This window comes from Choloepus didactylus, chromosome 9, assembly GCF_015220235.1.
Source record: "Choloepus didactylus isolate mChoDid1 chromosome 9, mChoDid1.pri, whole genome shotgun sequence".
In the NCBI taxonomy this organism is placed as follows: Eukaryota; Metazoa; Chordata; class Mammalia; order Pilosa; family Megalonychidae; genus Choloepus; species Choloepus didactylus.
The window spans coordinates 100,309,259-100,332,568 of record NC_051315.1 but is presented as its reverse complement, the minus strand read 5'-3'; the positions used below and the strand labels follow the sequence as shown (position 1 = coordinate 100,332,568).

The 23,310-nt window shown below is 35.2% G+C and overlaps 2 protein-coding genes across 13 annotated transcripts in view; one reads left to right on the top strand and one right to left on the bottom strand.

The window, feature by feature from the left end:
* The window catches only part of METTL21A (methyltransferase like 21A), a 234,130-nt gene that overhangs the window by 30,744 nt on the left and 180,076 nt on the right, over positions 1–23,310 (top strand). For 3 of the 9 annotated variants that reach the window (XM_037849551.1, XM_037849548.1, XM_037849549.1), the window contains one exon: positions 12,768–13,019. The exons of 5 other annotated variants lie outside the window; for them this stretch is intronic. In XM_037849551.1, the coding sequence (XP_037705479.1) occupies positions 12,768–12,953 (186 nt within the window). In that variant the 3' untranslated portion in view covers positions 12,954–13,019. Of the gene's footprint in view, positions 1–12,767; positions 13,380–23,310 lie in introns of those variants that run through there. One more of the 9 variants, XM_037849552.1, reaches the window with a different exon arrangement.
* Positions 11,568–23,310, bottom strand: part of CREB1 (cAMP responsive element binding protein 1) — a 63,366-nt gene continuing 51,623 nt past the window's right edge. For all 4 annotated transcript variants that reach the window (XM_037849543.1, XM_037849542.1, XM_037849544.1 and 1 more), the window contains one exon: positions 11,568–11,800. In XM_037849543.1, the coding sequence (XP_037705471.1) occupies positions 11,656–11,800 (145 nt within the window). In that variant the 3' untranslated portion in view covers positions 11,568–11,655. The remainder of the gene's footprint in view (positions 11,801–23,310) is intronic.

The window sequence follows — 23,310 nt, the reverse complement described above, 5'->3', positions numbered from 1 at the left end:
TGCTGTGTAAGAAGTCTAACCAAAGGTTCTCAAGGGACAGGGCACACATGCAGTTTTATAACAAAGCAGTGCTTTGTCCTATTTGCTGTGGCTCTTTAGTCATGTTTTTACTCACTTTGAAATTCAGTTAACATTAAAAGTCCTTGAGATTTTGGGTTACATTGTTTCTGTATCCCATGCTTTGTTCCCTCTTGAACAATTTTCATTGATGATATGATGAAGGGCTAGTATAATGGTGTCTTCAAAATTGAGTTGTTTTGGTGAGGCTAAATCATGCAAATTATTTTAAAAACATTCTGAGGTATATAATGTTTAGGCCACTTTTCGTATTTTCCTTGTGTCAAACAAGAGGTTTAATACAGATTACCTGAGCTGTTGATATCTTCATCTGCCCATTTAAGTCTTTTAAATACTTTCGGTTGTTTGAGATTAGGATGTGAGTTTTCTGAAGAGTCTCTTATCTTGCTTTTTGGCTTCCTTTCAGGTTTAGGTATAGAAACAAAGGAATAAATAACAATATAATTTTATATGTTTTTTGGACCTGCATGTGCTATGAATAGGAAATCTTCACATCAAAAGTGGTGGCTTTTCCCTTCAGCTTTACTCTTTCTCATGTTTTTGTATGTTTCTTTCTTAGGCTTGCCCTGCCTTCTTAGAATACAAAGAATGAAAATGAAAAAGTTTTAAATTTCATCCCTCCATGAAAGTTAGGTCCTCAGGTTCCTTCTGTATCATACTTGTAATTACTTACTCAATGTCCAACTTCTCTACTAGACTGTAAGCTTCTTGAGGGCACGGAGTGCTTCTGCCTTTCTTTGTTGCCTCAATGCCTAGTACAGCATAACTACCCAATACTTACTGAATGAAAAGGTACATTCTAATTAAAGGGTATTGATCTTTGGGTTAAATGACTACTACATTATTTCATGATGATCTTTGGTAGACTTTATGGATAAAGTCACACACACATAAACCTGGCTTTTTGCAGTGTAAAGCTGGCAACAGCTTAAACTAATCTAGACCGCGAGAAATTTCAATATGGTAGTTGGTACTAGAGATAAATTTCCTTTGCAGAACATCAGAAACAAGACCTCCTTTTTCCTCACTCTTAACCCTTTTATGAATGTCTTGCATGTGAAAATACCCAATACATTTTTTTCTACATATATTATAGAGGTTTTACTTTAATAAAGTTGAATTAAAAGTTGTGAGTATTCAGTAATATACCAGTCCAACACAATATTGATAAATGCACGTGGAATAGAATTGTCCATAGCTTGAGTCCATAAAATGCCAAAATTGTAGAATGAATGTTGTCTTTTAAAACAAAATAAAAGCCCCATAATAATACCAGCACTGTAATGAAAAGCCTATCCCATTTTTGTATGCTACTGAGATGAGTATTTTAGTGTTCAACTCCTTTGCTTCAAGGTCCTAACGTCGAGAAAAGTCTTAAAATGGGTGTGTGTGGGGCCTAGATGTGGGGTGGGCAGTGATTGGGTTATGTTTTACATTTTCATAAAATACTAAGAGTCAGAAAAGGTTGAAGGTAATTTTTTTCCTCTGTCCTACAAAACAAAAGGCATGAAAAATTCAGCAGGTATAGTTTTGTTGTATATGTGAAAAGCAAGTGATTTTTTTTTTTTTTTTTGGCTTTTGATACAGAAGGTTGAGGTCAGGCTCCCTGTGGAAATAAACTCAAGAGATGGAGATCAGAGTGTAGGAAGTTTAAATGGGAATACCTTCAAGATCATTACCATTGAGGGAATGAAAGGATTGGGAAAAGGAGAAATTGGGATGGGATGCAGTCACATAATTTCTCAGCCAGTTCTTTGGAGTTGAGAGCTCTGCCTTATTGAGGCAGGGGGGCAGGTCTTTATTCCCGTGTGGATTAGACGTTGGATGCAAGAGGCATAGCCTGGGGCTGGCAGCTCCCTTGAGCTAAAGACAATTACTGGACAGCACTCAGCTGAGAGCTGTCAGCTGCTAACATTTCCAGAAACTGGGAAATAGGTGCCGGGGTGGGGGCTTTTTGAGGGGAAGAGAGGAATCTGGGTCAATGAAAGTCAATGAAGTTATGAGATTTTTCACTTATGCTGAAAATATTCATTTATCTTATAAATGGATATTTTAAGTGTGCTTGCTTTGTCCTCAACTTAAAGATGGAAACCTAGTCCAGACCTGCTTTACTAAGTCTTGATTCTTGTATTTCTCAGTTTCTTTAAACTTATGCAACTGTGTTATCCAGTGATATCAGTAACTTTTTCCCCCAATTAATATTAAATACTGCTGCAAAGATGCTATGGTAGAAATATGTATAGAATTACTACTATAAAGTACACTGTTGTTTTGTAAGTAGATGACCTCAAGCTTATCTTGCTTTAGTTCATGATGGAACAATCTGAAGCCCTGGGAACATCTTCAAATAATTTGCTAGTGGAACACTTATTTTCACACAAAAGGACTGGAATTCTAATTGATCAAAATTCTTACTTTATCTTAGTTAACTGAACAATAGATTGAAAGGGCAGAGGCCATATTTCTTGAGTTTTTTCTCTAGCAGAATGCTCTACACACAAAAGGTGTCCAAGTACGTGGAATGAAAACTACTTGGGAAGTTAACTTTCATTTATCATGATTCATCTTTTTTTTTTAATAAGAGGGTAAGTTTGTTTTACCTTAGAATTTGTACCCACCATAATATATCTATACAACATACACCTTCCCTCTCAAATATCTGAAATAAGCTACTTTGCGCCAGTAGTAATGATTACTCACCTTCCACAAGACCATATTTAAATATTATTTCAAACCTTTACACCAAAACAAATACAAGGTATCAGGGCTAAATTGTTTCTACTCCTTGTAGAAACTATTTGCAGTTACTGAAGAGCAAAACATTTTCAGTTAAAGAGAAGACATGATTAAAAACTTTTTGGAAAATACAGATGCAAAATCCAAGAGCAAAATTTAGGAAGAGATCTCTAGAAAGAGCTAAATAACATAAAAATGAGAGGAGGGAAAAGTATAGAAATTAAGTGGTGTGCTTGCATATTTTAATGCCTTGCAAACTGTGCATGGTTAACAGTACGTAAGTGTTGCTCCTCTGAAAAATTAAATTCCTCGCTGATAACATGAACCAGTTTCAGTTAAAAGGATTTAAGGGGAGATAACAAAGCTCATCAAAATTTCGCAGGTCTAAAAATACCAAAAATATTTTTTAAATCAGATAAAAAAATACATAGGCAAATGAAATTGTCCGGAAAATAAGCCTTGGCTGCACTCTCCTGCTTGTTTAGGCAGGAGAGTTCATTGCCATGAACAGGCCAACATCGTTTGGATTAGCAAAATTTGATGGGCTTGTAATTAGTGAATCAATCTTTAATCAGCAAAAAAGGCAAGCAATTCTTTGTTAAATGCCTGGAATTTTAATTAATGAAATTAATGACTGTAATCTTCAAGGCTATATATTAATTGCTAGTTCTGTCCTTGGAAATAATCAGGTATAATCCCACAGTTTTTAAATGTTAATTTTTTAATGACCAGTTCTTTTAAGGCTAGGTTACATAATAGCAGTAATGCAGAGGCTGTGGAATTTAATAGTAATAACATTGTCTGGAATGTTTTATCTTACCAAATACAACTAATGCTCCTGGAAAACAAGGATTTATGTTAAGTTTAGGTATTTTTATATATTTCAATTAACATGTTGCTCTGTTCGTAAAAGCTAAACAAACTTTTACTCATGAAAATATGGATTCCTTTTCAGATTAGCAATTATCTAACTTCTGTGTTTTAGTTCTCCTTGCCCTATGTAAGGATAAATACACTCTCAAGAATATTAAAATATCAGAGAATACTCTTAATAACAAAGTTACCTTGAATTTATGTAAAAGATTCACCTCCACGAATCAATTCTACTTAATTGCTATACTTTCAGTTTATGGTAGTTGAAGCATTTTCTGTGCATTCTTACATTCTTAACAAAACAAAAATAAAACCTTAGAGTACTTTTTAAAATCACTGCATAATGTACCCAGGATTGGCATATTATCCTAGATGTAGAATCTAAATTAAAGGTGAAATAGACACATGCTTTATTTTACAGTCAGAGAAACAGTTATAAATCCTGCTGCTCCTCAACCTAGAGAGAAGCATCCTTTTCAAGTTTTTTAACAGGAATGAGGCTAGTCATTTGTGAGTACAGGGGCCCCTGTTATGGGAAACCGAGACTTTGGTTCTCATCGTGGCAATGACACGAACTGCATGAAATCTGGGCAGTCCTCAGCTCTATTTTTTACCTTAAAATTTGAGGACATGATTATCTCTGAATCTTTTTCTGCTCTAAAATCATATTACACCTTTCCTTCTACAACCAGAAAAGATAGCATATTGAAAAATTAAGTTTCATTGCTGAGAATAGTGTTTCTGAGGGAGACAGTATAACTGAAGAGACAAAAGGGCCTATGAAGTTCTTAATATTAGGCAAGGTTGGTTCTGATTCGTTTAGTCTTTCTTGGGAAAAAAAAAAAATAAACTGTGAAGTTTGATGTTTAAAAAACCCAAGCTAACCAACATGGTGTTTTTACTAATTTAGCAGATTCTTAAAAATGCTTGGAAAAAAAAAAATGCTTGGGAAACACCCTCCAAATATAAAGAAAACAATCCTTCATTTCAGAAAGAACAGAATTTCCACTTAGTAGCTATGCTGGAGATTTATTAGCTTATACATATCTATACAAGCTTGGGTAGGACTGTTAAGAGTCAAGTGTTTCAAACAGCCTGAAGGTCCACTGGTTAAATGAAGTATGACTTTTCCATATAATGGGATACAACAAACCTGTTAAAATGAGGCAGATGTATACATAGTGAAATAGCTCTATCTCAAAGGCAAGTGAAAAAAGCAAAGTGCAGAACTTCTGTAAGCTATCATTTGTGTAAAAAAGATATAGGAAAGGGGGAGGGAAGGTGGTGAGAATATACATTATATTTGCATGTATATACAGATTATCACCAAAAAGATACACAAGAAGCTTTCTACTGTTTGCTCTTTCGTACAGTTTGTTTTCCAAATGTATTACCTAAAAAAAAAAAAAAAAAAAAAAAAAAAATCCCTAAGTTACAAAATACCAAGAATGAATCTCCTAGTTCTTTCAATACAATGGCACGTATAGCCAAGTTAATAAACACATCTTGGCAGTTACCACAAAATAATCTAAGAATAAATGCAGCTGCTTATTTGCAGATGTTGAATCAATTGTTTAGGAAAGAATCTCCTCATCCCTTCCTTTTCTCTTTCCATTTTGATATGATAACAGAATTTTAGAATTGCAAGGGGATCTGACAGTTACCTTTTTATACTGCTCTTCCAATGCAAGCATGCATTTTATGACACAGGAGATACCTGGTCATGTTTCCTATCAGTTGTCTAAATAAGGCAGTAAATACCACCAGATCTTCAAATAGGCACTTTTCAATCTTATGGGGGAGAAAACCTTGTGCTAAAATTGAGGGTATACAGGAAAATGAATTATCAAGATAGGTTCCTGTTGCTTGAATTAGTTTTCTGTTGCTTTGCAAGACAAGCTTGTGATGTATTCTAAAATAACTTTTGTTCATTTAACAAAAGTAATAGACCTAAGTCCACAAAAATATAGCTTATCACTTCTATAGAAACACAAAATATAGAGATCCCATTCCCCAAAAAAGAGACTTACAGAGTTTTTAAAAGCATGTTTATGCGACTGCACATAAATGTTTGTGTAAAAAGGGCATTGACAGTTGATACCACAAAGATTACAGTAAGAAAAAGCACTTTATGACAGTATTTCACAAATACACAAGGATCACTTTAATATACAAAGCAGTTGCTATCATTTTTAACACAAAGCAGCTAATATGTACATAGTGTTAATAAAATGCATTATAACTCAGTACATTTATTTTCTCTTTACAGATAATGCACAAAAAGATTTAGGTAAAAAACTTAAAACAGGGATGTTTCTAGAATGTAGGGAATTTTATTAGAAATGTATTTCCCTCATTACAGTTATTTAGTATTCAACTCTAATAGAAACATCAGAGTTAAAAGCAATACCCTGTTTTGTGCTGATAGTTTTGGGAGGAGGTATTCATAACCCCAATCCTCCAGAAAAAAACCCAAAAACCAAAATACCTTTCCCTCTAGAAACTTCCCTGATTATTTTGTTTCTAAAAAGTTTCAAGTGATACATCTAGGTTAAAAATAATTCCTTTTGGGGGGAATGACAATTGACATGTGGACAAATCAGTCAGGGACAAGCTGACACGGAAAACTGCTAACTAGCACTCTGCTTTTGCCACCCCTAATAAATCTATACTCACTGAAAAATGTTGACAAATTATTTCCCACTTTTAATATAAATAATTTTATTACACACACAAATTGGAGTGGCACCTGGATAAAAATATGTCTATGAAACATTTACCAATTCAATTTTAAAAACATAAGAAAACAACCCCCCCCCCCCAACACAAAGCTCATTTCTCTTGGCCAACTAACATAAGATCATTGTCTGCAGGGATTTTCCTTCTTCCCTACCAATTTTTAAACTATCTCAGATTTACTCTGATCTCTGAGATGCTCTTCAGTTGGACAGAAGCTTGGAAATGCCATACTTCTTTAGGCAAGTATTAAATAATGCCTGTATAAAGTAGGTAAAATTTGAAATTCCTACCGTCTGACCTTTTTCAGACATTTCCTGAGGATTGTTCATTTTCCTTTTCCTTGCTGGTAGAATAGTTCAAAACATATCATGTTGTACCCCAGGCTAGGACCTGCACCCACAGTACCAGAATGCAGACAGGTCAATATTCTCTCTGTGCTAAACAACTCTGCCTGTTTATACTATCAACTTGCTTCACAGGCTTTGTTCTATTTTTTTAATTTTCCTTTTTTTAAAAAATAAATTTCAAGCTAAAACACCTGAAATATAATCCCTCCATTCAAATGTCATCTGGTCCCTCTTAACGTTTGTCCCCTGAGGACACATACAAAGGCTTAAGCTACATTCACTATTAAGAACTTATCATAAACAGATGAGACAGATGGAACTTCAGCACCCTGTTTGATTTATTTGAAATTCTTCCATACTGGCTCAGCTTCATGATATGTTCAAACCCCTCAAGGATTAGTGCCCCTCCTAGCTATTGATTCTAGAAAGTCAAGGAAACCAGTTCCTAGTACATACAGTGACTATGCAGTCAATTTTAAAAAGTCAACATTATCCACATTAAAATACTCAAGATGTATCTAAGCCATCCAACAAAAAGTTCTAGTTGTGCTTTGTACAACTGAACAAATTTACCCTACAACTCTTCACCTGTAGGCTTACTAAGCACACTCACTCCCCCCTTCTCTGAAACCAGTCAAATCGAGGCAGCATTTCTTTGATGTTAACAAAGCCAACTGAAAATGAAAATTTTAGTCAAAGCATTACATGAAGATAATTAATTGCCTTCAGAAATCTACCATTCTGGATAAATTCATGTGTATTTTGGCACCTAGAGATGGTATAAATGTTGGTGTAAGGACTAAAGTCTCATTTAAAATTAGAAATATTATTCATTTGAGCTACTTTTCTTTCCATCTTCATCCATGATGAAAAGTAAGATAGGATTCAAGCCCAACTTTTAATTAATTGGGCTAGCCAAATATAATTTCCTAACATTTTTCTTTTACAGTTATTTTCAAGGTTAGCCTTTAGGTGCTAAAATATTTTACATGAAGACATGATTTGAAGAGTGGAGAAAGACAAAAGTCAGTTGACAACTGATGAGGCAATTTCTCAAGTTGCTAATACCCAAACTGGGTCATTTAAACAAGTGCCAAGTTACACCAAACATTTATAAAGAATGTGTTGTAAATATCCAAATGAATATACAACTTTTGTATTAGGTCAATGGGGAACAAAATACCAAATTTTCAGGGCTACAAAGACAAGAAAATAAAGCCTCTTGAAAAAAATGGAAAAGGTTTGTAATCGCTGTTTCTAAAACCTACTTTAATTCAAATCTTAAAACTTTAAGACATTAACCTTATTAAAATGGTCTTCAAAATAAGCAGAGGCTATTATATGCTAAGAACTATCTGTAGCTGATTACAGAATTAAGAATTTATTAAATATGAAAAGAAGATATCTAGTTGAAATCACTTCAAGTAAATAAAATATCGTTGTTTAAACAAGCTTGTTTCTTCCTAAGCCTTTGTATGATTCCGCACATCACCCCAAATGTTCAAAATGATAGTAGGGACTAGGCCTGAGAGACAGAGATAAACTTCCTTTCAGCCAGATGTTCTCTAAGTGGACAGCCTGCCTGACTGGTATTGTGCTTTCAGACACTAGCAATGCTGTTGACGTACCACCAAAACACGTTCTGACAAAATCCCTCCCCCAGGATGATTTTTCAAAAAAAATCAGTGGTTCCTTTTGTAAGTTATATCGAAAATGTTCTTACCACTGTTATAGCTGCCAGAGACAAAGCAAAAAAACCGAATACTTTTGGGGGAAAGTTTTCAAGTGACTAGTAACATGTTTAAAAGTATCAAACCAACAGAAACTAACAATAAGAAATAAAATACTTGGAAGAAAATTAGAAGATAAAAATCAATCATGAGTGCTGGAGTAATGCAGTCCAAAAAACTACCAAAAGGGATGCAATAGAAACACACAATGTAAAATTTCATCTGACCTCAATAAACTATAATACTCAGCATTCCTGACTTAAGAGCTCTCAGAGCTTCAGATTATATACTGTTGTGTATATATATATGTACACATATATTACACAAATGTCATTTTTTCCCAAGAATATCTAAATGAACAGAGCACCTATGACAATATCATGGTTGCCAATAAGGTACCTGAATTTGAAAATGAACGAACTTAAAGTTGTATCTGATTTGAACTTTTTAATAACATGAGCACAATGGATCTAGCCCTTTCTAAACAACTTTTCAGTTAAACACTATCAAAGCTTGAAAACTCATAAGAGTAATATATCAAAAATAAACCCCTCCCCACTTTGTTTTTATTAGAATTACTCTGTCCTATAGATAAAAGTGCCACATGGCCCTATAATTGCAAAGTGAGCAATACCAAACTTGTATTTTCTACAGCAAATCAGTAGCATATGTACAGATTCCTATGATGACATTTCCATTCCCTTTTGGCCAATATGAACAGAAAAACATTTATTATTGGTATTGTGGCCACACATGTTCTTGGCTACAAGATTTCTTAAAAAATATTTTTTTAATAAAGATTCTCAAAGTTGCATGCTTAAAAAAACAAACCCCTTTTCCAATTCTCTTTAAAACAAAAACAAGTCTGCACAAAAAGTGTTGATTTCTATCTGTATAAACTGAAATCTTCAAGTCTATCCAAGGGTCTAAAACAGGTTTAGCAACAGAAAATATTTCTCACCTCATCACTAAGTTACTGATGTCAAACCAGTGTAACCATCCTCAAGGAATAAAGGACCAGGTCATTAGAACTTATGAATCCAACCGCTAATCATGAATGCGATTGCCTTGATTTATCAGGGACTAAGAAGACCACCAACTCATTTCCTAATTTAAATGGAAAGCCTCAACTTTCAAAAAAACAGACAACTTTAGAGAATAAAACTTGCTAAACAGCAGGCAATTTACATTTGCAAGCAGATTTGTGATTTCATTTGGGTTCTGGTAAACCAGTTTCGAAAAATAACATATCTATGCTGGGATACAAACAATTTTATGCTATAACTTTCCGTTAGCTCAGCAGGATAAACATCAAACTTTACAGTCGTTTGAAAGCCTTCTTGCGAATCTGGTGAATTGTCCAAATATAAAGACTATATCACTTAATTCTTAGACTGATGCTCCTTCATAAACTTTGTTCATCCTTGAAAAAAGACAATGGTTTGTTACAAAGATATATTGTTTACAAACATTAATTAAAAATCTTACTTTTGAAAATGGATGAAATAACCAACACTCATATTTGCATATTTTGTTAACAAACTTAGCTTTCTTAAACAACCCATGACTCAATAAAAAAACATTAATTTTCCAAGTTTCCTGATTCTTTCAAAAGGAATTCCCTTCTCAAATAAAAAGTTATAATCTAACATTATGTCAGTCTCCAATTTTTAAAAATCACCTTAATCTTAATTTTCTTCTAAATGGTAATTTTTTAGATTTGTCAGGCTTAGTGAGTAAAATAAGCAATTAACAATTATATGTAAATTGGAAACATTGTATGATATACACAAATATAGACTGTTATAGCCAGGAGATAAAATACGTATCTCCTTTATAAAGTGACAAAGTTTACATAGCATATTGGAAAGCTAAAGCATAACTACCTTTTTCAGGGGAAAACAACAACAACAAGTTTTATGTGAATGATAATCCAAATATTGTACTACAGCAATCATTCATATATGTCTGAAGAAAATTATTTTCTTGTGTACATCCAACACTGTACTTTTTAGAACCATATCTTATAATTTCTTTCATTAAAAAAATTCACTTGAGTTACTGTTAAATTGTTAATGTGGCAAAGATATAAAATTAGTATTTTTCTACAACGTTATTTCATAAACGAATATGCCATTTTGCTTTATTTAACATCTCGAAGGCTTTCCTGGTGGTGGAACAATTTAAGTGCAAAGGGGACAGTAAAATTTAAAATGTTTTTAAGTAAATGAGTGACAGTATAAATATTTTTGAAGGCAGGGACACAGATTTTTATTTAAAAACCTTGTTTTAGATAACTCAAGGGGTTGGTTTACTAATGAGCATCTTTTTATAAGTATTTAGTACTAATTAAAACAAAAACTTTGTACTTTTATTTACTTTGATTTAATTAAAAAATCCAAATACCAGGCCTTTTCTTTCAGTTGGTTACTTCTAATGTATTCAAAATGTTGAATACATAAGAAAACTGAATTAAGAAGCAACAACTGACCTGTGGAAAAGCTGTAATTAATACAAAATGTTTTGAAAAACCAACGATAAGTTTTCAGTTTTGAGGAAGAGAATGTACATAGAAAGCACTCAAATTCATTCCTGTTTCTTCAAAACACAGTGAAATTCTTTTTTAGAGGGTACATCTCTTAACAATTTTACATAATTCACAATGAAAATGTGAAAACATGTCAATTTGGCAATCAACACTTCTTCATTGCACCTTACTTACTTTATGCATGCGGCCCACACATTACTTCAGCTCAAGAGGCTGGGGTAATTCTGTCTGTCCCTAAGGCAATCAAGGAGCTCAGCACAAACCTTGAAATCATTTCTAAAAAAGATTTCCAGTTCCTCATTCCTCCCTGTTAATTTACAAGTAAACAAATTATTACTTCTTGAGGAGGGTGGGGGTTGAAAAGCAGAAGTCTCTTCATGATTCCTGGCGCTGAAAACTTCTTGAGGGGAGAAGTGGAGGCAGGTATTGGAATATTCACAGTTTAATGCAAAAGCACAAATGAATGAAATTCTGTAGTTGCTTTCAGGCAGTTTTGCGCATAGAAAAAAAGAAATCTTTAGAAAATAAAATGTTTATTTTGTCTTTCTGGTTGTGGCCAAGCCAGTCCTTTTTCACCTTAAGTGGTGAAAATTTAAATCCCATATTAATCTGATTTGTGACAGTAAAGGTCCTTAAGTGCTTTCAGCTCCTCAATCAGTGTCTTGTTTTGGTTTTCAAGCACTGCCACTCTGTTTTCTAAACATTTCACATATTCCTTCTTCTTTCTACGACACTCTCGTGCTGCTTCCCTACAAGTAAAAAAAGAACGGTAAAATTATCATACAATATTTTTGTATTATTTATTTTGGGTTCAACAGTACATTTTTAAAAGGGAATTTGCTCAAAACATTTTTATATATATTAGACATTTGAAAGGTTTTGCAGAATGACTTTGAAAGTGTCTAACTACCAGTATGATTAAAAAAAAAAAAGGTATCACCATAGAAGATTGATTAAAAAAAAAGAAAATCCTGTAAAAACCAAAACAAGCTGAATAATAGCTTAAAAACTGCATCTCACTGTTAATTAAAATGTTCTGTATCATATCTATAAAACTTGAATTCTATCCATTTAATAACTAAAAAGAATTAACGTTACATTTCATTATGAAAACATTTTTTTTAACTAGAATATCTCACAAACTTGTCATTTCAGGACACTTAAGAATATCTAACACAAGACTTAAAATAATAAAAAAAAATATTTTTTAGCAAGCTACTGTTTCCAAACTAGTAAATCTTCAGCTTTATGGGGGCAAGGAACACATCTTATTTTTATAGTCTCAGCTTCTAGTACAGGGCCTGGTATGTGGTAGGACATCTTGTTGAGTCAATGTGAGTTGTGAGCAAGAAAGTTCTAAGCCTTTAAAAAATGAAAAAAGTATTGATCTACAATCACTCATTTACAACAGAGGCAGTATAATATAGCAGTTAAGAACAGTGTCTTCGGAGGCAGATTCCTGGGGTTAAGTGGTTTTACCCCTTACCAATTATATGTCCGTGGGCAAATTACTTAATCTAATATCCTGACTGTAAAATGACGATAATGTTATTTACCCTCAAAAGATTTATGAATGTTAAATGTTAATATATGAAAAGCACATGAAACAGTATCTGGCATTTTGTAAATGCTTTATATATATTAAGCTATTATTATTTCTAGGTAACTCAAATGGCAGTATAGTATAATCCCATTAATGTCTTCATCCCCATATAGCCTATCAATTCAGAAAAATGTGTTCCTACTGCAAGCAGTATGTCCATATATGGACAATATATTATCCACTGCATCACTCTACCACTGGAGAAATTCTTTGGATATGGGTTAAAAATGGCCCAACATCCAAAAGGATCTACAGATTCAATGAAATACCTATCAAAATTCCAGCAGTCTTTTGTATAGAAATGGAAAAGCTGATCCACAAATTCATATGGAATCACAAGGGACCCAGAATAGCCAAAGCAAATCTTGAAAAAGAAGAACGAAGTGGGACATCTCACACTTCCCAATTTCAAAAATTACTACAAAGCTACTGTAATTGAAACAGTGATTACTGGCACAAGGACAGAAATACACGAACGGAAGAGATTTGAGTCTTGAGAAAAACTCACACATTTATGGCCAATTGATTTTTGACAAAAGGTGCCAAGTATACTTAATGGGGAAAGAATAGTCTCTTGAACAAAATGGTGATGGGAAAAACTGGCTGTCCACATGCAAAAATGAATGAAATTGATTTCCTGCCTCAACCATACACAAAAATGAACTAAAAAAAGATCATAAACTGAAATCGAAGAATTAAAACCATAAAATTCTCAGAAGATAACATAGGGGAAAATCTTCATGACCTTGAGTTTGGCAATGAGTTCTTAAATATGACACCAAAAGCATGAGCAATAACAGAAAAAAAATAAACTGTACTCAATCAAAATTAAGAACTTGTGTGCATCAAAGGACATTATTAAATAGTGAAAAGCCAACCCACAGAAGAGAGAAAATAGTTGCAAATCATTTATCTGATGATGGCTTAATATCCAGAATATATAAAGAACTGCTACAATTCAACAATAAAGACAAATAACCCAATTAAAAAAATATGTAAGGACTTGAGTAGACATTTCTCCAAAGAAGATATCTGAATGGCCAATAAGTACTTGAAAAGATACTCAAAATCCCCAGTCATCAGGAAAATGCATATTAAAACCATGAGATGCTACTTCTCACCCACTAGGATGGCTATTATAAAAAAAATGGAAAACTATTTGCAAGGATTTAGAGGAACTGGAACCCCTGTGCACTGCAAGTAGGAATGTGGGAAACAATTTGGCAGTTCATCAAAAAAATACTGAATTGCCCTATGACCCGGCAATTCCATTTCTAGGTATATACCCCAACAAATTGAAAACAGAAACTCAAACAGATACTTGTACAGCAATATTTTCACAGCATTATTATTTACAATAGCCACAACGTGGAAACAATCCAAGTGTCCATCAACAAATGAATAAATGTGGTATATACACAGTGGAATATTATTCAGGTGTAAAAAGGAATGAAGTTCTGACATATGCTACAACATGGATGGACTTTGAAATCATTAGGTTAAGTGAAATAGGCAAGACACAAAGGGATAAATATTGTATAATTCCATTTATATAAAATCTCTAGAACAGGCAAATTCATGGAGACAGAAAGTAGATTATACGTTATCTGGGGCTGGGGGTAGGAGAGTGATGGGGAGTTACTGCTTAATGGGTGCGGAGTTTCTGTTTGGGGGAATGAAAAGTTTTGGTAATGGATGGTGGTAATAGCAATGGTGCCACAACATTGTTGAATGTGATTAATGCCACTGAACTGTATACTTAAAAATGGTTAAAATGGGAAAATTTGCATTTTAATACATATATAGTACTACAGTTAAAAAAAAAAAAAAAAAAGCTCAACAGTGAAGAAGATAGTCAAGAGACGCTATGAGGCCAAGAGGGAAATAATGATCTGAAGGATGACAGTGGGAATGATTTGGAAGTCAATTTGTATGTTCTGTATTCAGTGAGTTATAACATAAAAGAAAGCATGTAGAATGTATCTGGCTGATTGGCTGATTAGGAAAACATGTCCAATTAAAACCAAATGATACAAAGTTAAAAACCTAATTTCAGCTAAGGTTTACTAATCTTGTTTCCCTTGCTTTTCCATAAAGAGTAGAACCAATGGTGAGAGGGAAATGAAGCCTACATAATAGTCTATATATAGAGGAGAATTTCATTTTGAGAACTTTTCTTTCATATTTAATATTTCTGTAAACTCCAGTTTTACAAATTTACAATTCACAAGTAGAGTGACTATGTTACATCTACATGCAGGTTTCCAAAGTTAAACTAATACTATCCTCTAGGTTACATCCCAACTTTGTTAAACCAAAATCAGGACGCTATAGTATTATGAAAGATTAAATTATATGTTCTTCAAAAGAAAAAAATATGGAATGCTGGGCTAAGAAAAAGAATTTATTTCTTTAATACAAGACTTCTTGGATCCTTTCAATGTACTAATGTAAATACTACTATTTACTTTCTAAAGAGGAAGTCTATGTAGCATGCCCTAAATCCCTACACAATACTCTTTGGGAGGGAATACAGCATAAATTTCAGTAACACTGTACTGCAAAATTCAATTTATGAATGATGCTCAAGTTAGTTACATTTTAAAATAATCAATATTGGGTACAAATTGCTTAGTAGCAAGAGCTCTAAGCTAGGGATCAGGAAACTGGGAGTCAGATCCTGGCTTTGACACTTATTTGTACAACTTCTAGCAGGTCTCTTCCCATTCAGGGACTGTTTCCTCATCTGTATTAAAAAAAAAAAAAAAAAATCAAACTAAGAATTAAAATACCCTCAACCAAGGTGTAGGTTACCTTTTTATTAAGGAATAAGGAATAAACATGGTGTATCATTTTAAAGCACAAATTTTAATTGCGGTTGGGGGGGCATTTTCCTATTAAACTGTTATTCTATTTTGGAGTCAAATGCAAAATTCAAATGAACTTTAAAGGAAAAAATTTTTAAAGAAATCTCTAACTCGGAAGGTGCCTCTTAAAGCCTCTAAAATATTTCAACCTAAATATTTTTAAGAACAGAAGAGATTGGTCAGAGCACACAAGTGTTTAAGTGTGAAGATTAAATTGACCTCTAACATCTCTTCCAGTACAGAAACAGGATTTAATGATTCAAAGCATTCATGTAAACAGATGGCGTATAAATTCTGAAACTGACTTGACAAGACATATTTTTAGAAAAGTGTTCTTTTTTTGGGGGGGGGGGGTAGTTTTTTTTTTTTTTATTAAATTCAGTTTTATTGAAATACATTCACACACCATACAATCATCCATGATATACAATCCACTGTCCACAGTATGATAACATAGTTATGCGTTCATCACCACAGTCTATCTCTGAACATTTTCCTTACATCAGAAAGAACCAGAACAAGAATAAAAAATAAAAGTGAAAAAAGAACACCCAAATCATCCCCCCCATCCCACCCCATTTGTCCTTTAGTTTTTATCCCCATTCCTCCACTCATCCATACACTAGATAAAGGGGGTGTGATCCACAAGGTCTTCACAATCACACTGTCACCCCTTGTAATCTACATTATTATATAATTGTCTTCAAGAGTCCAGACTGCTGGGTTGGAGTTTGGTAGTTTCAGGTATTTACTTCTAGCTATTCCAATACATTAAAGCCTAAGAGGTGGTATCTATATAGTGCACAAGAATGTCCACCAGAGTGACCTCTCGACTTCATTTGGAATCTCTCAGCCACTGAAACCATTTCGTCTCATTTTGCATCCCCCCTTTGGTCAAGAAGATACTCTCTGTCCCACAATGCCGGGTCCACATTCATCCCCGGGAGTCATACTCTGCGTTGCCAGGGAGATTTACACCCCTGGGAGTCGGGTCCCAGGTAGGGGGGAGGGCAGCGAGTTCACCTGTCGAGATGGCTCCGTTAGAGAGAGAGGGGGCCACATCTGAGCAACAAAGAGGTACTCAGGGGGAGACTCTTAGGCACCATTACATACAAGTTTAGACTCTTCTTTGTGGTAATGAGCTTCATAAGGGCAAGTCCCATGCCTGAGGGCTCAGCACATCAAACTGCCAGCCAGTCCCAATGTTTGTGACAACATCAACACCAGTCCAGGTGAGGATGTCCAACACATCTGCACCTTCCAGAAAAGTGTTCTTTTTATACAATGTTTTTTCAACATCCTCTTCCTATATTTACTTAACTAATTTTTGCCTCTGCATGGTACTCTTATCCTGTCTTATTACTTCCTTTTTTAGTATTTTCCATTTTTCCATACTACTTGCAAATTTATGCCTATCTTTCCAATCTTTATTTACATGAATTAAGTTAATTTAAAAATATGTATATACGGTTCTGTCTTCTGCCTTAGGATGTCAAGGGCTGAGTGTCACTCTTATGCTTACAATGAGAAAGAGGACTAACTTCAAAATTCACAGATTTTTTTCAAACCTATCAGACAGCTGACGCACAACAAATAACTGACCCAAAATCTAAGGAGAGATAGTCTTTTTGGGAAAGGAGGAGACAAACACACGGGAAAGACGCTAATGGACAATGGTAAAAAGACTTCACCTAGAACTGGTAAAAATTTGATGAAGGCCAAAGTGCAGGCTGGTGGGTCAGCATGCAACTGCAGAAACTGTTAAGTCTGTACCTCCTGCAGGCTTTTTTCTCCATGAACCCAACAAGCAAAGAGAAGATTACAAAGAGAATAAGAAGTATCCACTGTGGTGCAGACCTGGGGGAGAGGAAGAACAGCTAAGTGGGAGGGGCAAGAAACCCCATTGGGATCCTGTCTCCAGAACAGAACAAAAGTCAGTCTAGGGAGAGAAGGACAATGATAGCCTTATAAAATTTTCAAAGCAACTGGGGGAAATAAATGGGGAGAACATACTCCTTAGGGAGGGGCAAGAGACTAAAAGCCACACCCTTGAAACCAAGAGATAGAGTACATGCCTAAGACTGAGCCTTAAATAGAATAACCCCCACCCCCTACCCAAAGCTTAATAGCTCCAAATAACAAGCATCAGGAGAATACTGCTAGGAGAGGGGCAGGAGCTTGCAAATAGACCCTCTCTGAGGCACAACACAAAGGGAAGACTGCAACTCAGAATCAAGCACACAATGCTCTGAATACCACTCCCAACCCCAGGAACAAACTAAGTCTTCAGATATTTGTAGCCTGTGGTATAATAAAGTGAGGATACAACCACTCACAAAGCCAGCCCAAATCCTCCCCTATATCAGAGCAAACTTCCCTTTTCCCCCACATCAAAGGCCTCACAAAGGTAAGGTGTGCCTATTTCCAGTTACAAAAATTTTTCACCATACCTGAGTCTCTTGTCCTATGCAACCAAACATTTTGAAGCATAAGTAAAGGCAAGAAAAAACCAATACATTCCCAAGAGACAGAACAATCAGGATAAGATTCAGATTGATGACAGCTGATGGAAGTATATGATAGAAAATTTAAAGTAAGTAGATTAATATGAAAAAGGCAGATAACATGCAAGGTCAGATGTGTTATTTCAGCAAAGAGATAGAAACTACAAGAATTAAATGGAAATGGAGAATGCTTTTTTTTTTTCATTTTAAAAAACTTTTTATTTTGAAATACTTTCAAACTTAAAAGAATAATGCAAACCCCATACAGAAAACCCCAGCACACCCCCACTGCCCCAGATACCCACCAATTTTAACATTGTGCCACATTTGCCTTATCATTCTATCTATCCATCTATCTACCTCTCTATCTATCCACTGTTCTGAACACTTGAGTGTAGGTGTATAAATCATGCTCCCTGAATACTTAATATCACCATGTATATTTCCTAAGAACAAGGACATTCACTTGAGTTACCACTTTAATTGCAGTTATAAAGTTCAAGAAATTTAACATTCATATAAAGCTTCGTCTATATTCCAATTTTTTCATATGCCCCAATAATGTCCTTTTCAGCCTTTTCTCTATTCTTGGTAGATCAGGTCGAGGACTGTATATTGCATTTAATTGTCACTGTCTCTTTAGTTGTGCTCCTTCCTCCCTCCCTCCCAAGAATGTTTTTGATGTGCTCATGAAGAGAACTGACACAGCTGAGCCAAGAATGAATGAACTTGAAGACAGGACAACAGAAATTACCTAAATTGAAACAAGAGAAAAAAAGTGAAAAAGGAAAAAAAAAAAAAAAAAAAAAAAAAAGAACAGAATATCCAAGAGCTTGCAGGACAGTATCAAACATTCTAATATACATGTAACTAGAGTAACAGAAGAAGAGAGAACAGGACAGAAAAACTATTTGAATAAACTAAAACCTTGATTTAATGACAGACACCAAATCACAGATACAAAAAGCTCAGAACACCAAGTAGGATAAGTATGGGGAAAACAACTTCACAAACTCAGTGTATGACATTCAAATTGCTAAAACTCAAAGACAAAAGAGAAAAGCTTGAAGGCAATCAGAAAAAAGAAGCAATCACATGCATACCGACTTCTTTTCAGAAACACTGCAAGTCATGAGAAAACGGAGCCAACATCTTTAAAGTGCTGTGGGAGAAAAAACTGTTAACCCAGAATTCTATACACAGCAAAAATAACTTTTAGAAATGTGATGCTTATTTTTTTAAGTTTTTTTTTTTAATTGAGATTGTTCACATACCATACAATTATCCAAAGATCCAAAGTGTACAGTCAGTTGCCCAAGGTACCATCATACAGTTGTGCATCCATCACAATTTTTTTTTTCAATTTTTAGAACATTTTCATTACTCCAGAAAAGAAATAGAGACAAAAAAGGGAAACTCAAATCTTCCCATAGCCCTAACCACCCCCCTCCATTACTGATTCATAGTATTGATATAGTACATTTGTTACTGTTGATGAAAGAACATCAAAATACTAACTGTAGTACATAGTTCGCAACATGTATATTTTTTTCCTTTATGCCCCTCTCATTAACTTCTAGTTATAGTGTCATAGATTTGTTCTAGCTCATGAAAGAGATTTCTAATATTTGTACTGTTAATCATGGACATCGTCCACCACAAGATTCACTGTTTTATACATTCCCATCTTTTAACCTCCAACGTTCCTTCTGGTGACATGTGTGACTCTGAGCTTACCCTTTCCACCACATTCACACACCATTCAGCACTGTTAGTTATTCTCACAACATGCTGCCATCACCTCTGCCCATTTCCCAACGTTTAAGTTCACCCTAGTTGAACATTCTGCTCATAATAAGCAATTGCTCCCCATTCTTTAGTCTCATTCCGTATCCTAGTAACTGATATTTCATGTCTATGAGTTTATGTATTATAATTAGTTCATATCAGTGAGACCTTTCAATATTTGTCCTTATGTGCCTGTCTTATTTCACTCAATATAGTGTCCTCAATATAGTGAATGGGTCTTCATCAACCCATTTTTTAAAGATGGTTTTGTTTACACATCATACATTCCACTCCAAGTAAACAATCAATGGTTCCCTGTATAGTCACGTATTGGTTTCACTGAGTTATACCGTCCCTGTCGCTATCTTTGCTCTTTCCTTCTGGTGTCCCACATGCTCCTAACACCTTCCTCCTTCACCATATTCACAGTCATCTTTGTTCAGTGTACCCACATTGCTGTGCTGTCTCCCAAAATTGTGTTCCAAACCGCTAACTCCTGTCTTTCCCTTTCGGCCTGTAGCGCTCCCTTTACTGTTTCCTGTAGAGCAGGCATCTTGTTCACAAACTTTTATTATTGTCTGTCAGAGAATATTTTAAGCTCTCCCTGATATTTGCAAGACAGTTTTGCCAGATAAAGGATTCTTGGTTGGTGGTTTTTCTCTTTCAGCATCTTAAATATATCACCCCACTTCCTTCTTGCCTCCATGGTTTCTATTGAGAAATCTGCAAATAGTCTTATAAAGCTTCCTTTGTATGTGACGGATTGCTTTTCTCTTGCTGCTTTCAGGATTCTCTCTTTGTCTTTGACATTTGATAATCTGATTATTAAGTGTCTTGGCATGGGCCTCTTCAGATCTATTCTGTTTGGGGTATGCTGCATTTCTTGGATCTGTAATTTTATGTCTTTCGTAAGAGATGGGAAATTTTCATTGATTATTTCCTCTATTGCTTCTGCCTTCTTTCCCTTCTCTTCTCCTTCTGGGACACCCATGACACGTACATTCCTGCGTTTTGCATAGTCATTCTGTTCCCAGAGACATTGCTTGTATTTTTCCCTTCTTTTCCCTGTCTGTTCTTTTGTGTGTAGGCTTTCAGGTGCCTTTTTCTCCAGTTCCTGAGTGTTTTCTTCTGCCTCTTGAGATCCTGTATGTCTCCATTGTGTCTTTCATCTCTTGTGCTGCGCCTTTCATTATCATAGATTCTGCCAGTTGTTCTTTCGAACTTTTGATTTCTACCTTATGTTCGCCCAGTGTTTTCATTATACACTTCAACTCTTTTGCCCTCTCTTTCCTTAACTTTTTGAATTGATTTAGTATTAGGTGTTTAAATTCCTGTATCTCAGTTGAAGTGTAAGTTTGTTCCTTTGACTGGGCCATAACTTTGGTTTTCTTAGTGCAGGTTATAGTTTTCTGTTGTCTGGGCATCTGGTTTCCTTAGTTACTCCAATCAGATTCTCCCAGACCAGAACTGGCTCAGATCTAAAAGGAGGCAACAGTATCCTTTTCCCTGAGGGTGTCTTAGATTGATACACCCTGTGACGCCTCAAGTCATTGTGCTTTTCTGCCCAGCAGGTGGCGCCTGTCAGCCTGTAGCTCCAGACTGGTGTAAGAAGGTGTGGCCCGTGGCTGTTTTCCCCCAGGGTCTGGGGTCTGGTTCTGAATGGAAGGCAGGTAGTAGAGCTTGGCCCCACCTTTTTCCTCTTACGGAAGACACACCCCATGAGGAGAGGTCATTTACATTTGAATAGTCTCTGCCTGTGCTATCTCCACCCTTGTCTGGGTCAGAGCGCTGGGAACTGAAAATGGTTGAGGCTTTCTCCACTGAGCCGTAAAAGGGACAGAAATCCCCCTTTCAGGGCCAAGTCCACGGCCACCCTCAGTTTCACCCATTGGCCTGAGAAGCACCTGGTCCTCTGGGCTCCCCCTCCCTCCCAGAGAGGTCCTCTGTCTCTCAAGGTCAGTTGTCACCAAAAGCCTCTGTCTGCTTGTTTGGGAGTTGTTGCTTGAATTGAGCAATCCCCACTTGTTAATTAAAACCCCAGTTGGAGCTCAGCTGAGCTATATTCGCTTCTTGGAGAGTGCTGCTCTCTAGCACAGCGAGGCTTTGCAGTTTGCCATGGGGGAGGAGGAGGCTCCCAGCTCGAGTCTGCAGTTTTTACTTACAGATTTTATGCTGTGATCTCAGGCATTCCTCCCATTTCAGGTTGGTGTATGATGAGTGGACAGTCACATTTGTTCCCCTGCAGTTATTCCAGATTATTTGCTAGTTGTTCTGGTTGTTTATTAGTTGTTCCAGGGGGACTAACTAGCTTCTGCTCCTCTCTATGCCACCATTTTAGCTCCTGATGATGCTCTGCGACTTCCTCAAACAAAAACCAGATAATTCATTGCTAGCAGGCCTATTTTACAAGAAATGTTAAAAGAAGTTTTTCAGATAGAAATAATATAATATCAGAAGGAAACATTGATCTATACAAGGAAATGAAGAGTGCTGGAAACTGAATACATATAAGTAAAATTAAATTTTTCTCCACATATTTTTAATGGCTCTAAAGATAACTGTCTAAAGCAGAGGTAGGCAAATGTTTTCTGTAAAGCACCAGACAGGAAACATTTTAGGCTTTGCTAGCCTAAAAATCCTCTGTTGCACTTGTATATATGTATCATATATATAGTTCAAAATTTTGTTAGTAAGTCTTTAAAAAAGGTGAAAACCATTCTGTGGTAAAAATCACAGAAGAAAAAGGCTGTGGGCTAGATTTGGTCCATGTCATAGTTTGTCAACCCCTCTCCTAAACTATTTAAAACACATACAGTATAAAATTGAGTGAAAAAGAAAGACCTAATTAGATGCTGTCTATAAGAAACCCATTTCAAATATAAGGATATATAGGTTAGAAGGAAAAGGATGGAGAAGGATATATCATGCAAACACTAATTAAAAGGAAGTGGGATAGTTATATTATTATCAGACAAGGCAGACTTAAGAAGAAAGAATATTAGGAGGGATAAAAAGGGACATAATGATAAAGGTGTCAATCTTCTAAAAAGATATAAATCTGAATGTATATGCCCCTACAACAAAGCTTCAACATACATAAGGCAAAAGTTGATGGAATGGAAAGGAAAAACAAACAGATTCACAATTATAGTTGATTAGTTTAACACTCTTCTCTCAGTGATTGATAGAACAAATAGAAAATAAATAAGGATCTGGAAGATCTGAATGACATTATCAACCAACCACACCTAAATTGACCTTTGTATGACACTTGACTTAAAAACCATAAATAAATTTAAAATAACAGAAATAATACAAGGTATGGCCTTGGACCATATGGAAATGAACCCAAAATCAGTAACAGACATCTGGGAAAATCCCCAATTGTTTGGAAAATAAATAAATATTAAGCATTTCAACCCAGGGTCTAAGAGAACATCTTAAAGGAAATTAAAAAAATTTTTTTGAATTGAACGCAAATGAAATACAAAATATCA